Source organism: Thunnus albacares, chromosome 4 (assembly GCF_914725855.1).
Source record: "Thunnus albacares chromosome 4, fThuAlb1.1, whole genome shotgun sequence".
Lineage (NCBI taxonomy): Eukaryota > Metazoa > Chordata > Actinopteri > Scombriformes > Scombridae > Thunnus > Thunnus albacares.
The window spans coordinates 19,307,306-19,320,270 of NC_058109.1; the positions used below are offsets into that span (position 1 = coordinate 19,307,306).

A 12,965-nucleotide genomic window follows, 5' to 3' on the forward strand; every position below is an offset into this window, starting at 1 on the left:
GTTTTGTGCAAATATTTTTACTTCCATACTAAGTTCCACGACACTGGTTACATTGACACAGACATTTACATATATGGAAAGTACCACTGCTAGCTATAGTTGCTCAAATTACAAGGCTTTGGCCAAATGTAAACACATTTTTAAGAAGTTGTTTCAGTATAAATGTCAGATGGGTTACACTACAGTATGCAAACAGCAGGTTAACAATACACCGCTTTTACTTTTGGTTTTCACCATGGATGCAAAGACATATGCAGAGTAACGGGTTAAATTGGATGCCCTCTTTACCCATAAATTACAAAGATGAAGTCCAAACTGTGGTAACAAACTTTTTGGCCAGCTGATAACGGTCTACTGCACTGATGTAGTAATTGATTCACTGTATTAAACACAGTATACTTCTCTTTTAGTAGCTGAATCCCCAGTGACGTCTTGATATGGTCAAGTATAACTATAACAATGTCTTTTGAAAGCTAAGTTTTATTTACATGATCTTATCCTTCTTAATATTAAAGTCAAATCAATCGATAAATGAATGTCCATTATTAACAACATGTTGGATGGCAGGCTGATCTCATGCTGTGGAGCAGAGTCCATTACAGATTTGTTTGAAATTCCAAACCAAACGAATCAGTGACTAAATAAATAGGTAAGGTAATTATTAGGTAAATATTATCTTATTAACTTCATAGAAGGAAACCAAAGAGCTGGGATACTTTTTATTTGTTTAGGTTAGTAACAAGTGGAAAGTCTTTTTCAATTAATTAGTGTTTGATCTTTTAAAATGATTCAACATAGTTCCCGATTAAAGCTCTGCGACACTGAAATCATCCAGCGGTCTCTGCAGGGCAGACTCAGCAGACATGAGCCAGCATTCAAGTATCGGGGGAAAGGGGATACTGTAGTCAGCAGCACCGGCGCTATAAAAGAAAGACATAACTGATCATATATCTTGGTGTTTTAGAGTAATAATAATAATAAGAAGAAGAAGAAGACTCTCAAACAGCAGCTGCAGCACTTTACAAATCAATAATACGGGACAAAATGTACCTGACAACATCAATCTCCTGGTCTTTGATCCTAAGTTTTGTCGAGCGAGTTTGCTGCACCTCCTCGTAAGCTACTGGCTTTAGAGCTGGACGCACAGAGAACAAACAATAAAGCAATGACTCAGAAAAGCAGCAATAAAATATTCTGTTGTGGAACTGTCTCTGCTGGTGAGTTATTTCTCAATCGACCACAACAACTAGGTGCAAACAATGATTCGATATATTGTTGACCTGATATTAACTCGTACAAGTAATGCAGTCTGTGCACAGTTTATAGGCTTGAACACGTACTCCACCCACCTAAAATTCCTTCAGCATTGCTGTCTGGCGGCTGCTGTCTTACAACTGGCCAGAGGAGATGTTTCCTGTTTTGCTGATGAAGTAAGATGACTATGCGCGTGTCCCCAGCTGTGACGTCTACTTCTTTGTCCCGTTTAATCACTGTCACACTAGAGAAATATACACCACCTTTTTAATGTAGGAATCAATTGTGAGTGAATTAATGACAAAATCATCACTATAAACATCACATGTGACTTGGTGTGTTTGGGGGCAAACTCTTCCTTTTTGTGCCAAATGGCTCTTATTGTCCAAACATCTGATTAAACCAGAATATGTCTGTGACCTAATTGGACACTTGAGTGCTTCATGTTTGGCCTAACATCACACCAGAGGGGCACTTATCTGATGTGACCTTAAGCCAAACATGAAACCTGACCTTGCATGCAGAAGCAGTGCCCCTCGTTCATTTTGACCCCCACATATCAGAGAGTCTGAGCCCACCACCGACTATCATCATCAGCATCCTTCCTGCTATTACAATGCTAAATTACCTTCCAACTGTGATGTGATCGTTCCCTGTGTAGAACTTCACATCATGTCCGTCTTTCACAGTGATTCCATCGATTTTAACGTCAACAGACTTGTTAGTTTCAAAGTGGATGACAATCCTTTTGAAGCCTCCGTATCTTAATGAATCAAGCTCACCATTCATGGACAACTCTAGAGCAAGAGAGAAGCACTGCAACTTAACACCACAGTTCAAAGCAGAGGATAAATACTGATGCTGATACACACTGGGTAACTGAGACAAAGATGAAGAGAAAATAAGAATAATATTCTGATTACATGTGGAAAGCAAACAGGTAAAATAATAATGACTAGGCTGCTCAAGGGTTTAGTAATGGCACAAAGAGGAACATTACTGACCCCCGCTGGGATGGTGAAGTAGTTTAAGGCGGACATCTTTGTTGATATCAAAGCATAGTGGAAGAGACTGATTCTCAGTTTTTATCAAAAACCTGTGGGGAGGAACTGAAGAGGAACACAGAGACACATAGAGTCACATAACAGATGGAAACAGTTAAACTGCTCTCAGATACAATTTAACGAACTAAAGATGCATCGAATCAAAACTGATAATGAATATTCAGTCCAAATCTCAGCTTTTACGTGATGTTGATCAGTAAACTTTCTTGACACACACATCAAAACAGACCTAATATTTTATATTTGACCATTTTAAATTATTGTGTATGTCTGCATTGTGATAAGAGAATAAACTCACCAACTAACTAGTAATTAACTACATGAGGGAACAGGGAAAAGAGAAAAACCTAGCCTAGCATATTTGTCATAACCTGATGAATGCTACAATGGCTGATAAAGTTAAAAACTGATCAACTAGCTGGTTGTTTGCAATTGTTACTTTCTTACCAGAAGGCTGTCATGGTGAAGAGATGGTGGTAACGATAAAAGAAGGTGCTTTTAGTTAAAGTAAGTTCATGTTGCAGTCTTTTACAGTAGTACACAAAAAAACTTCGGGCTTACTGTATGCACATATATAATGTGTGTTTCATATCTGTTTATGATGCCTTTTAAGTCAGTCTTTATTTTAAGAATTTTGCAGGCTACATGATGAAGAAAGGCCAACTTATATTTTTACATCATATTGACTTAATGCACTTTTTGTACTATTTTGTAACTTTTTCTTATGCAACAGAATTTTTCTACCTATTTCTACCATGAATAACATACTCAATATGTAATACTCTACCTCGAATTGGCTTCTTGTGGGCCACAGCACCATAATTCATCAAACTAGGGAATGGATCAACATGACCTGAAAATAAATTTACACAAAGCCAGTTTACCAACATTTATATTACAGTGATTTAGATGATTTTGCATTAATCAACAGCCATATTCTGACACCTAAGCTCAGCTTCAAAACAAACCACTACACACGTTACCCTAATCCTCACCACAGGCTTGAATCTAACACTGATTTAATTGCTCATTAAAAATGATGATATCTATTTAAATCAAAATTAAACATGCAATTATGTGTTTTTCTGATAAAGTTTTCACCCATAAATGTATTTTATTGTTTATTATCTATGTTAAATCATGTGAATGGTGTTTTTAATTGTAGTACAAAAACACTCGAAGTGTTGACCACATGATCTCGCAGTATTGAAATTTGGGTATATTAATGCAGACAACAGCATTTGGATAAGTAAATTAAGGACATAAGCATTATACCTCTACAAAGGAAGTTATGTTTGTTTGTGTCTTAGTTAGCATAATATCTCAAAAAACACTAAAAATACTTAATGAAATTTGGTGGAAATTTTAGGCCGAGGGGCCAAGAAGAAGTCTTTTTGGTGGAAATTCAGATCCAACAGCAGCACTTTGTGTTTATTCATAAAGTAGTTTACATTCTGGGTAATAAAACATAACTCCTGAAACATGAGACATCAAATATACGACCTGATGGAAATCTTTTTCATTTTGTAGTTGGTCTTTTGATATTTCACGCCTACATTTTTGTATACTTGCGCCATTTGACCATTAAAATATATGCAACTTTAATTGATTGTCTTTCATTAAGTGTGTTATAATGCAGATGCAGGAAGTTTCTATTAATTGTTCTATCATCAGGTATAGGCATGTGCTCCCTGCTTTTTAGTAAAGTGTGGGTGGTTGGTACCATAATTACAAAATTAGAAGGGTGGATCAAAGCTGGCACAGAAAAAAAAGTTTACCTGATATAATGCGTCGCGAATGGAGATGATAGTCATCTGGAAAATTAACAGTCACATTTAAAGATTAAACATTTGTTGGATTTGTTGTATCCAACTATAGCTACTGTAAAATCAGAAATGCCCAGAAGAGCCTCTAAAATATATATAGTATAATATATATAGTATGAATATGATACATTTCAAGTTACTGCAGGCAACAAGTGCTTTGCATTCATCAAAGAAAGAAAATATGAGATTAGAAATGTGAATTTTGTAATAATAAGAAAACTATTTCAAAATTACCTTTATTTTGTAATAGTGAGAAAACTATATAAGCAAGTTTTATTGTGATTATGAAAACTTGAAGAAATGCGGGTTGAATAAAGGATTTAATGTGCCTTACAAAATAATACGGAAATTATCTTGCATGGGAAACTTGTATCAGACACTTGTATCCAATATTTTTTTTTGTCGGTACCTTGACATCATGACAATAGGTGAAGTTGGAAGATATAAATTGAGAGCTTTGCCCTCAGGCTCAGTTTCCTCTTTACCAGTATGTACAAGAATGTTATATACAGTATAACACACCGCCCTCTGTCTTCTTCTCACACTACTGCTAAGAAGAATGAAAGATTTACTCATGAGGCGATCATTACACTCCATGTCATAAATACAGATGTGGAATGAACCTCACCATCATAGTGATATCTGAACATTGCAGATGTGTACTTATGCAGCATTGTCATACCTAGAGGGCCAAAATGAAGATGATATTGACCAAGTGCTATAAAGAGAAAGAGATGGCATGAAATTAACATACAGTTTTAAATTTATATTGAAATACTCATAATTTGTGAATTAGCTTGCACCCTCCCAGGTGTGTCTCTTTGAGTTGTTATTGTTGTTATTTTTTGGTTGTGATTCAAAATGATCTGATTCATCTTTTTAAGTTATGTATTTATATAATAAAATAATATTTTAAAATATGAGTACAACAAGAGAGATTTGTGATATACTTTTGAAACAGTTTTTTATTCAATTTAATATAATTTATAACCACTAAACACTCCTATATATTGATATCCCTACATATGAAATACATGTAGTGTAGACATATCATAACAGTGCAGATGTGTACCTACCTCCTGATTCGCCAGCAGCTCCTGTTAAAAAGAGAAAGATGATAACATCAAATAGAGATACGGTTGTATCTCAAGGAGTATTTCAAAATACTCATGATGTGTAAATTAACTTGTATTGGTGGGTCGTATCAGCATGTTTGTATCCAGAGCAACACCATCATTCTAAAGTATCTCATACCTGGTGGGCCACCAACTCCTGCTAAAAAGAGAAAGATGATAACATCAAATAGAGATACAGTTGTATCTCAAGGAGTATTTTAAAATACTCATGATGTGTATATTCAATTGTATTGGTGGGTCGTATCAGCATGTTTGTATCCAGAGCAACACCATCACTCTAAAGTATCTCATACCTCGTCTGCCAGCACCAGCTCCTGTTAAAAAGAGAAAGATGATAATATCAAATAGAGTTACAGTTGTATCTCAAGGAGTATTTTAAAATACTCATGATGTGTAAATTAACTTGTATTGGTGGGTCGTATCAGCATGTTTGTATCCAGAGCAACACCATCACTCTAAAGTATCTCATACCTGGTACGGCACCAACTCCTGTTAAAAAGAGAAAGATGATAACATCAAATAGAGATATAGTTGTATCTCAAGGAGTATTTTAAAATACTCATGATGTGTAAATTAACTTGTATTAATGGGTCGTATCAGCATGTTTGTATCCAGAGCAACACCATCATTCTATTGTGTGACACTTATGTATTATTGGCCTAATCTTTACATTAGTTAAATATTAATTAATTATTTGGCACTATAGTATCAAACAATGTATTATGAAGTAGTTAATTAATCAATTAACAATTGTTGATTAATTAACTGTATTTAATACATAGATTCTTAAGCTCAGCTGATACCAAGTCATGCAGATGTGTCTTACTTGAAGAACGCATTTTCCCTGCGAAGAAAGAAGTATTGAAAAATCAATGCTGAAGACCATTGATCTTTCATTGTCTTTGTTTTGTTTGTTAACATTTGTGTTGCTCACCAAAGACAGGGTTGCTCGATGTTTGACTTAGAGATGGTGGAGGAACCTGCCAGTTCTGTTGTGGTGCTTGACCTTCCTTCGGTTTATGAAGCACCTCTGTATTCTCCCCCAGAGGCTTGGTGACCACCATGGATGTGAGTGGGGTCACAAAACTGTACTTGAGTGACAGCTTCAAGGCATCTGTCTTCACTTTCTCCTTCTCTGGTCCAGATAACAGCAGCCTTTTTCATAATAAACAGATATGTTTTAAACCCTGAACCATAATAAAACCCCAATCCACCATGAGAGCACTGCACTCCAACATTAACATCTTTTGATTTAATCTACACTATCCACATCACATAGTGGAGTCTACATGCTCTACATAGAAATGAGGACCTGTGATATGACAGTTGGGACAATGGGTTGCTGTACACTACTTTAGTAAATAAACAGTGGTGGAAGAAGTACTCAGATCATTTACTTAAGTAAAAGTATCACCAATACCACAGTCCTGCATTTAAAATCCTACTTCAGTAAAAATACAAAAGTATTATCAGCTAAATTTACTTAAAGTATTAAAAGTAAAAACACCCGTTTTGCAGAAAATTCCCTGTGACTGATTTATTAAATAAATGTAATAAAGTACATTATTAGTACTGAAGCAGCATGTTACTGTTGTAGCTGCTGGAGGTGGAACTAGTTTAAACTACTTTATATACAGTTAGCTAGTTTAGTCCATGGGTTCTGAACCTAGGTGTCGGTCTCTTCCAAAGGGTCACCAGATATATCTGAGGGGTCGTGAGATGAAGTTCTGATACACAAATCTGTTTTCAGTTTTTTTTTTTTTAATTATTGAAATGAGACCGTGTGAGAAGTTTACAGGTTGAAATGTCTTTTTGGTTGAACTGCTAACTACTCACAGACATCTGAGACATGACAAAGAGACACAAATACACACTGAATTTTTGTAAGGGGTCACAAGACAAAAAGGTTGGGAGCTACTGGTTTAATATTAAACAATGCAGTGCAGTTTATAAACGTAATATATATTATTTCATGTAAAATTTCAACCTGAAAAGTTAAACGTAACTAAAGCTGTTAAACAAATGTAATGGAGTAAAAAGTACAAAATTTTCCCTCTGAAATGTAGTGGAGTGGCAGTATAAAGTAGCACAAAATGGAAATACTAAAGGGAAGAACAAGTACCTCAAAATGTACTTATGCACAGTACTTGAGTAAATGTAGTTAATTACATAATGCCACTGTGAATAAATGATGTATGAAACAGATATTTTATGAAATATAAAGTATTGAGCGGGACTGTAAAGTTTTGACATCACACTCACTCTTGGTCCAGGAGCTGTTTGACTGTGAGGTAGGCCCAAACCCTCTGGATGTGGCTGTCAGAAACTGTTCCAGTGGACTCCATGGTGGCATTGGTGTCAGCAAACGTGACCCTTCTTTTACTCTGTCGTAGTGCAAATGAATCGTGAGTGCGTGTCAGTATACGCAGGGACTGTTTATCACAAACCTTTTCAGAAGATTACAGCTGATGTGCAGTGAGGAAGGATCCTTACCGAAATGGCCACAACTTGTGGAACGAAGCTGTCAATGTCATTGTCAGTGATCTGACCGGCTACCACGATCTCAGAGCCATTATAATACTGGCTGAAGTTAGTTTGGGTTAGATTGGTCCCACCAATATAGATCATTGTCACATCTGTCAACAAAGGAGTGGCCACCTCTTCATAGAAACCCTGTTGACATACCGACACTATGAATGTGGTCTATTTATGCAAATGAAGTCGATCACATGGTGAAAATACATTATTTATAATGCGAGGGAAGTGCAAGTGATTCAAAATACCTTCAGCTGCAAAGCAGCATCAGAGTCCTGATAAATCCTTCGTGCCACACCACTGTTCTGTAGCGACATCTTCTCCAGGAACTCAAAATTGACATCGAAACCAAAACCAAGACAGTAGAGTGGGAATTTTTTTGCAATGGCCTTCCTTACATTCGATTGTATTGTTTTGGGATCCGTCACCCCTGCAAACACAGAAGTCATGGTGGGCCAGTTGAGCTAAAATATTCGGTTATACAACTTTCTTGTGATTTATATTGTAGAAGTTACAGTGTGTGCATAAACACATAATTGTAAAAATAATGTCGTCTGCAGTGTCCATGATCTTTGAAGGTTTTGGCTTGCTGACAAGAGAGGGTATTTAAAAAAGACTGTGTTGTTAAGGATTTTTAATGCATTTCTTGAAGTATTTCTGTGTGTGTGTGTGTGTGTGTGTGTGTGTGTGTGTTTTATTGTAACCTGAGGTTGGATCTCCATCAGTGAGAAGTATGAGGATAGATGCTGAACCTTCTCTGGGATGTGCATTCAGCATACGCGCTCCTTCCAGCACTGCTTTGTTAATGTTTGTGGCTGAAGTGTGACAAAAAAAACAAAAAAAATGTTTTACTTACTTCAATTCTGCTATCAAATGTTCACACCCCTTAATACAATATTTACTGAGGAAACCTCACATCCTCTATCTTGAATATTCCTTGCAAAATCCTTGGCGCTATCCACGTTTCCCTTGGTGGCCTGAACAAGTTCTCGTCTCCAGTGAAAAATGTTGCCATCAAAAGTGATAAGACCAAAGTAGTCATCTTCTGCCAGGTCATTCAAGATGTGGATTAATGCTGTTCGGGTCTGAGCAAAAACATTATTCACTCATTAGAACTTTTATTCAAGTTTTCAATTCCTTCAACTAGGAAACCATTTAGTAATATTTATTTTAAGTTGTATGTAAAAGTGAATCATGGTCATAATAAGCTGATCAACTGAAATCAACTTAAAATAATAATGTATATAATAGTGTAATAATAATAATAATGCCTCCTATGCTTTAGTAGCAATCTGTCACACACTCACATCCATCAAATATTTTACCTGTTCTATTTTTCTGCCGTGCATGGAGCCACTTTGATCAATAAGAAAGACAGCATTCTTTGGTATTCGGGGAAGGCTAGATGGAGCAAAGTGATGAACAAAATATCCATCAGATACCTTGGAGAGAGTTAGAAGAAAATTAGATTATAAGATAAAATAGATTATTAGATATTAGATAAAATATCCATTTAAGTAAGTATCTTTTTCTTTTTTTTCTTTTTTTTTTTTAGCTTTTACGGATATTTATGTGCTATTAGACCATTCAAAGTTGAATTAACTCTTGCTGTACCTCGATGTCCCCAAGTGAAGTGTCCCTCTTGACATCATAAACAATAACCAGATCTCCATTCATACCGTCCTCTCCACAGCTATCACATATTTTCTGTTGGTCCTCTGTCGGGTAGAAATACAGCCACGCCTGGAAATAGCATGAATCGGCTTTTATAGACTCTTGACAGACATGGAAGTCATTGAAGGGGTTTTGTAGTAGATTCAACTTTATTTAAGTACCAGGACAGAGAAGTACCAGAAAGTGCAAACTGTAGCAAGGTACGTAAAAATACACCGCAGATAAAAATGAATGAATGATTATCGAAGGGACAACTAGGGAAATAAGTTATATGAGTCATTACTATTTACTTTGTTTGTGTTATATGCTGTTTATAGTTTGTTTAATTTTATTTGATTTTACATATTTTGTGTGTCTGCATGTCTATGTTCTATGTTGGATCGAAATTGTGTGTTTTTGCTTTTCTTTAGGCTTTGTGAATATTTGGACACGTGAATGTATGTACGTGGGTAGTTTATGACAAAGCACAGGATGAACAAACCACCAAAATGTATGTGTAATATGAATGGATTTCATTGTGACATGTGTAAATAAGTGAGTTTGTACATACAATATAAAGAAGCCATTATGTACAGTTAAACAGTTTAACAGCCATTGTGTTAAATGCAGATCAGAATTTTGCATAACTTCATGCTTTACCTGTTTGTCTGTTTGTGTTTTGGTGATGGCATTAGCAAGGGCTTTGGTGCTCAGTCCTCCTTTAACCTCCATGAAATTGATACCGGCTTTCTCATGAATGTACACATCAATCTGGCATGAGAATAAAATAAAATAGTCAAAAGTTCTGACCAAGGAGGATTACTAACAGCACTGTTTTCCTCGATTACTGAATAGATGCCAACAGGAAAGACACACCTTGAAGTCTTTGACAGGCTGCATGGGTCGAGCGTGGATTTGCAGCTCATACTTGCCAAGCTTGCGCTTCAGCAGTTCCTCATATGTGAGTTCAAAGGTCACCTTATTGTGAGCAGCCAAAGTCACAGAGGTCTTGAATTCCTCGAGGGTCCTCCCTACAGAGCTGCAGCAGAGACAGAAATCATTGCACTAAAGCAGTGGTTCCCACCCTTCTCAGCTTGTGACCCCTTAAATGAAACAATGTTTATTGTGACCCTTTATCACAGGTTCTGGCCTTAGTGACTGTTTAACTAAAAAGAGATTTTTCTTTCTAAGATTGTTTCATTTTTGAAGAATTTTTAGAAGCATGGAGAGGTCAAATTATCCCTTTAATCATCTTATTACTCCTCAGATTATCGTTGGACCCCTTTTGGATAAACTCCTATTTGGGAATCCACTGCACTGAAGGACACACAGAGTCTTGTCTACATAACACAACATAAAAACCAGCTGTATAAGACCTGGCAACAAAATGATTAATTGATCCGTGTACCTGACAATCCCGGCGCTTTGACCACGGGACACAGCCTCAGTGTACTGCTGCTGAGCTTGCTCCTTAGCATTCACAACACCGTCATACATCTGTCCATCTATAGACCTAAAGGAGACCAAGGAAAAGTCTTTGTTTATACACACACTCCTGAGCAGCCCATGACATATTTACATGATGCTTCAGTGTTTAATTCTTTATGTGCAGATAATTCCTGTGTTTTTTGTTTTATTTTTAACACCCACATTCTGAATTTACTGATGAAGGCATTTTTGGGAATTCGGACAAGAAATTCTATTTCCTTTGACTCATCCATACGATTGACCACACGGCTTGTGATGACGGTGGTGGCATAACGACTGGTCACTGTGGAGTTGATGTGAAAGCTGTAGATGTCCCAGTCATCCTGAGCAAATACAAGAGGCACATTTCACAATAAAAAACAGCTTGGTTGAAAGGGCTGGCCCATGACCAGCTGATCAAAGATCAGATGATGGTGAAAAACAAAGTGTTGGTGGATGACAAATGCGAAATCTCATTGGTTTAACTGCAGAAACACCCCGTTCTTTTTATTTTTCATCCACTGTTTCAATCTCACATATATTTGCACAGGCATAAATACCCACACCCCACTTTCATAGCATAAAACTTGTTTCCATCACTTAGGAGGACATTAAATTAACTTACATTCATACCCTGAAGACCCCTAACCCTAATCTTACACCAAGTCTTACCCCTAAAATTTAATGATTTTCATCACGGGAACCGCACACACAGGTTTACTTAAGTAATTTTTGGGGTATTTACACAGACTTACATTAATTTCCTAGAGACTTACCCTGACCCTAACCTTAACCTTAAACCAAGTCTTAACCCTAAAATTGAGTGATTTTCATCACGGGAACCACACACATAGGTTTACTTAAGTCACTTTTGGGATATTTTGCATAGACTTACATTACATTCATTTTCTAGAGACTTACCCGAACCTTAACCACTGACCCAAAAATCAGCATTTAACCAATATTTGGACACAGCTTTTGTCCCCAACTGCACAAGCCGTCCCCAATCAACTGGTCTTAAGTCTGGTGCCCCCCCATCCCCCCACACAGACACACACACACACACCCTTAAACACACATAGAAAACCAATTACAGGTATATAGCCAGCAGGTCCTTCAACCTGTGCTTTTTGGTGTTTGTCAAAGAGGCAGAGTTCAGTGTGCTGCGATGGAGAGAAAGATGCTGAAACATACACAAAAAAACCTCGAACAAAAGCCTAAAATATCAGTTAACTGTCAAACACAGAGAAAAATTCATTAGTGGTAAAATATCACATGCAAAGGAAAGTGAACGATGGAGGGAGCTCATTGTGGTCTTTTGTCCCACAGGGGACAAAGAGCATTACTTAAGTAAAAATATCAGATACTATTCTATACTATACTATACAATAGGGTTGCTCTGTCATCTAGGTTTAGTGACCTTACCTTGTTTGGTAGTGTGGTAACAAAAGCCAGAAGCAGCCCAAAGAGGGTGATTTGTACCACAGCTCTCTCCATGATGGCTCCCACCAGAGTGAAACCCAGGCAGCTGAAAATGTCTTTTAAACTCAAACAGATAGGGAGCATTAATCTGTGCATCATTTTAAAGGGCAAAGAACTCTCTCACTCTCACTCTCTCTCTCTCTCTCTCTCTCTCTCTCTCTCTCTCTCTCTCTCTCTCTCTCTCTCTCTCTCTATGAACAAACCTCTCACTGGCATACGCACACAAACACACTCAGCAGGTCAGTCTCACAGACACACACACACACACACACACACACACACACACACACACTCAGCAGGTCAGTCTCACACACACACACACACACACACTCAGCAGGTCAGTCTCACACACACACACACACACACACACACTCAGCAGGTCAGTCTCACAGACACACACACACACACACACATACACACACAAACACACTCAGCAGGTCAGTCTCACACACACACAGACACACACAAACTCACACTTAGACACACATTTTGTATGTTTCTCCTCTACCAGGAATCACACACATAGCTAACAGAAATAACTGGATGAA

At 37.2% G+C, this 12,965-nt stretch overlaps 1 protein-coding gene across 1 annotated transcript; it reads right to left on the minus strand.

The window, feature by feature from the left end:
* Positions 1 to 711: 711 nt before the first annotated feature.
* Positions 712 to 12,524, minus strand: LOC122980124 (inter-alpha-trypsin inhibitor heavy chain H3-like). Its single transcript, XM_044347853.1, has 26 exons — positions 12,361 to 12,524; positions 11,119 to 11,279; positions 10,877 to 10,981; positions 10,345 to 10,507; positions 10,129 to 10,239; positions 9,430 to 9,558; positions 9,141 to 9,257; positions 8,732 to 8,900; positions 8,520 to 8,630; positions 8,064 to 8,245; positions 7,774 to 7,953; positions 7,543 to 7,664; positions 6,215 to 6,435; positions 6,107 to 6,124; positions 5,752 to 5,769; positions 5,574 to 5,594; positions 5,399 to 5,419; positions 5,221 to 5,241; positions 4,827 to 4,862; positions 4,097 to 4,132; positions 3,106 to 3,171; positions 2,259 to 2,363; positions 1,883 to 2,051; positions 1,350 to 1,498; positions 1,051 to 1,135; positions 712 to 920 (listed from the first exon to the last, which is right to left on the minus strand). Exons 1-26 carry the CDS (start codon positions 12,514 to 12,516, stop codon positions 806 to 808), a joined length of 2,787 nt encoding a protein of 928 aa, XP_044203788.1. The 5' UTR covers positions 12,517 to 12,524; the 3' UTR covers positions 712 to 805.
* Between the last annotated feature and the right edge of the window lie 441 nt (positions 12,525 to 12,965).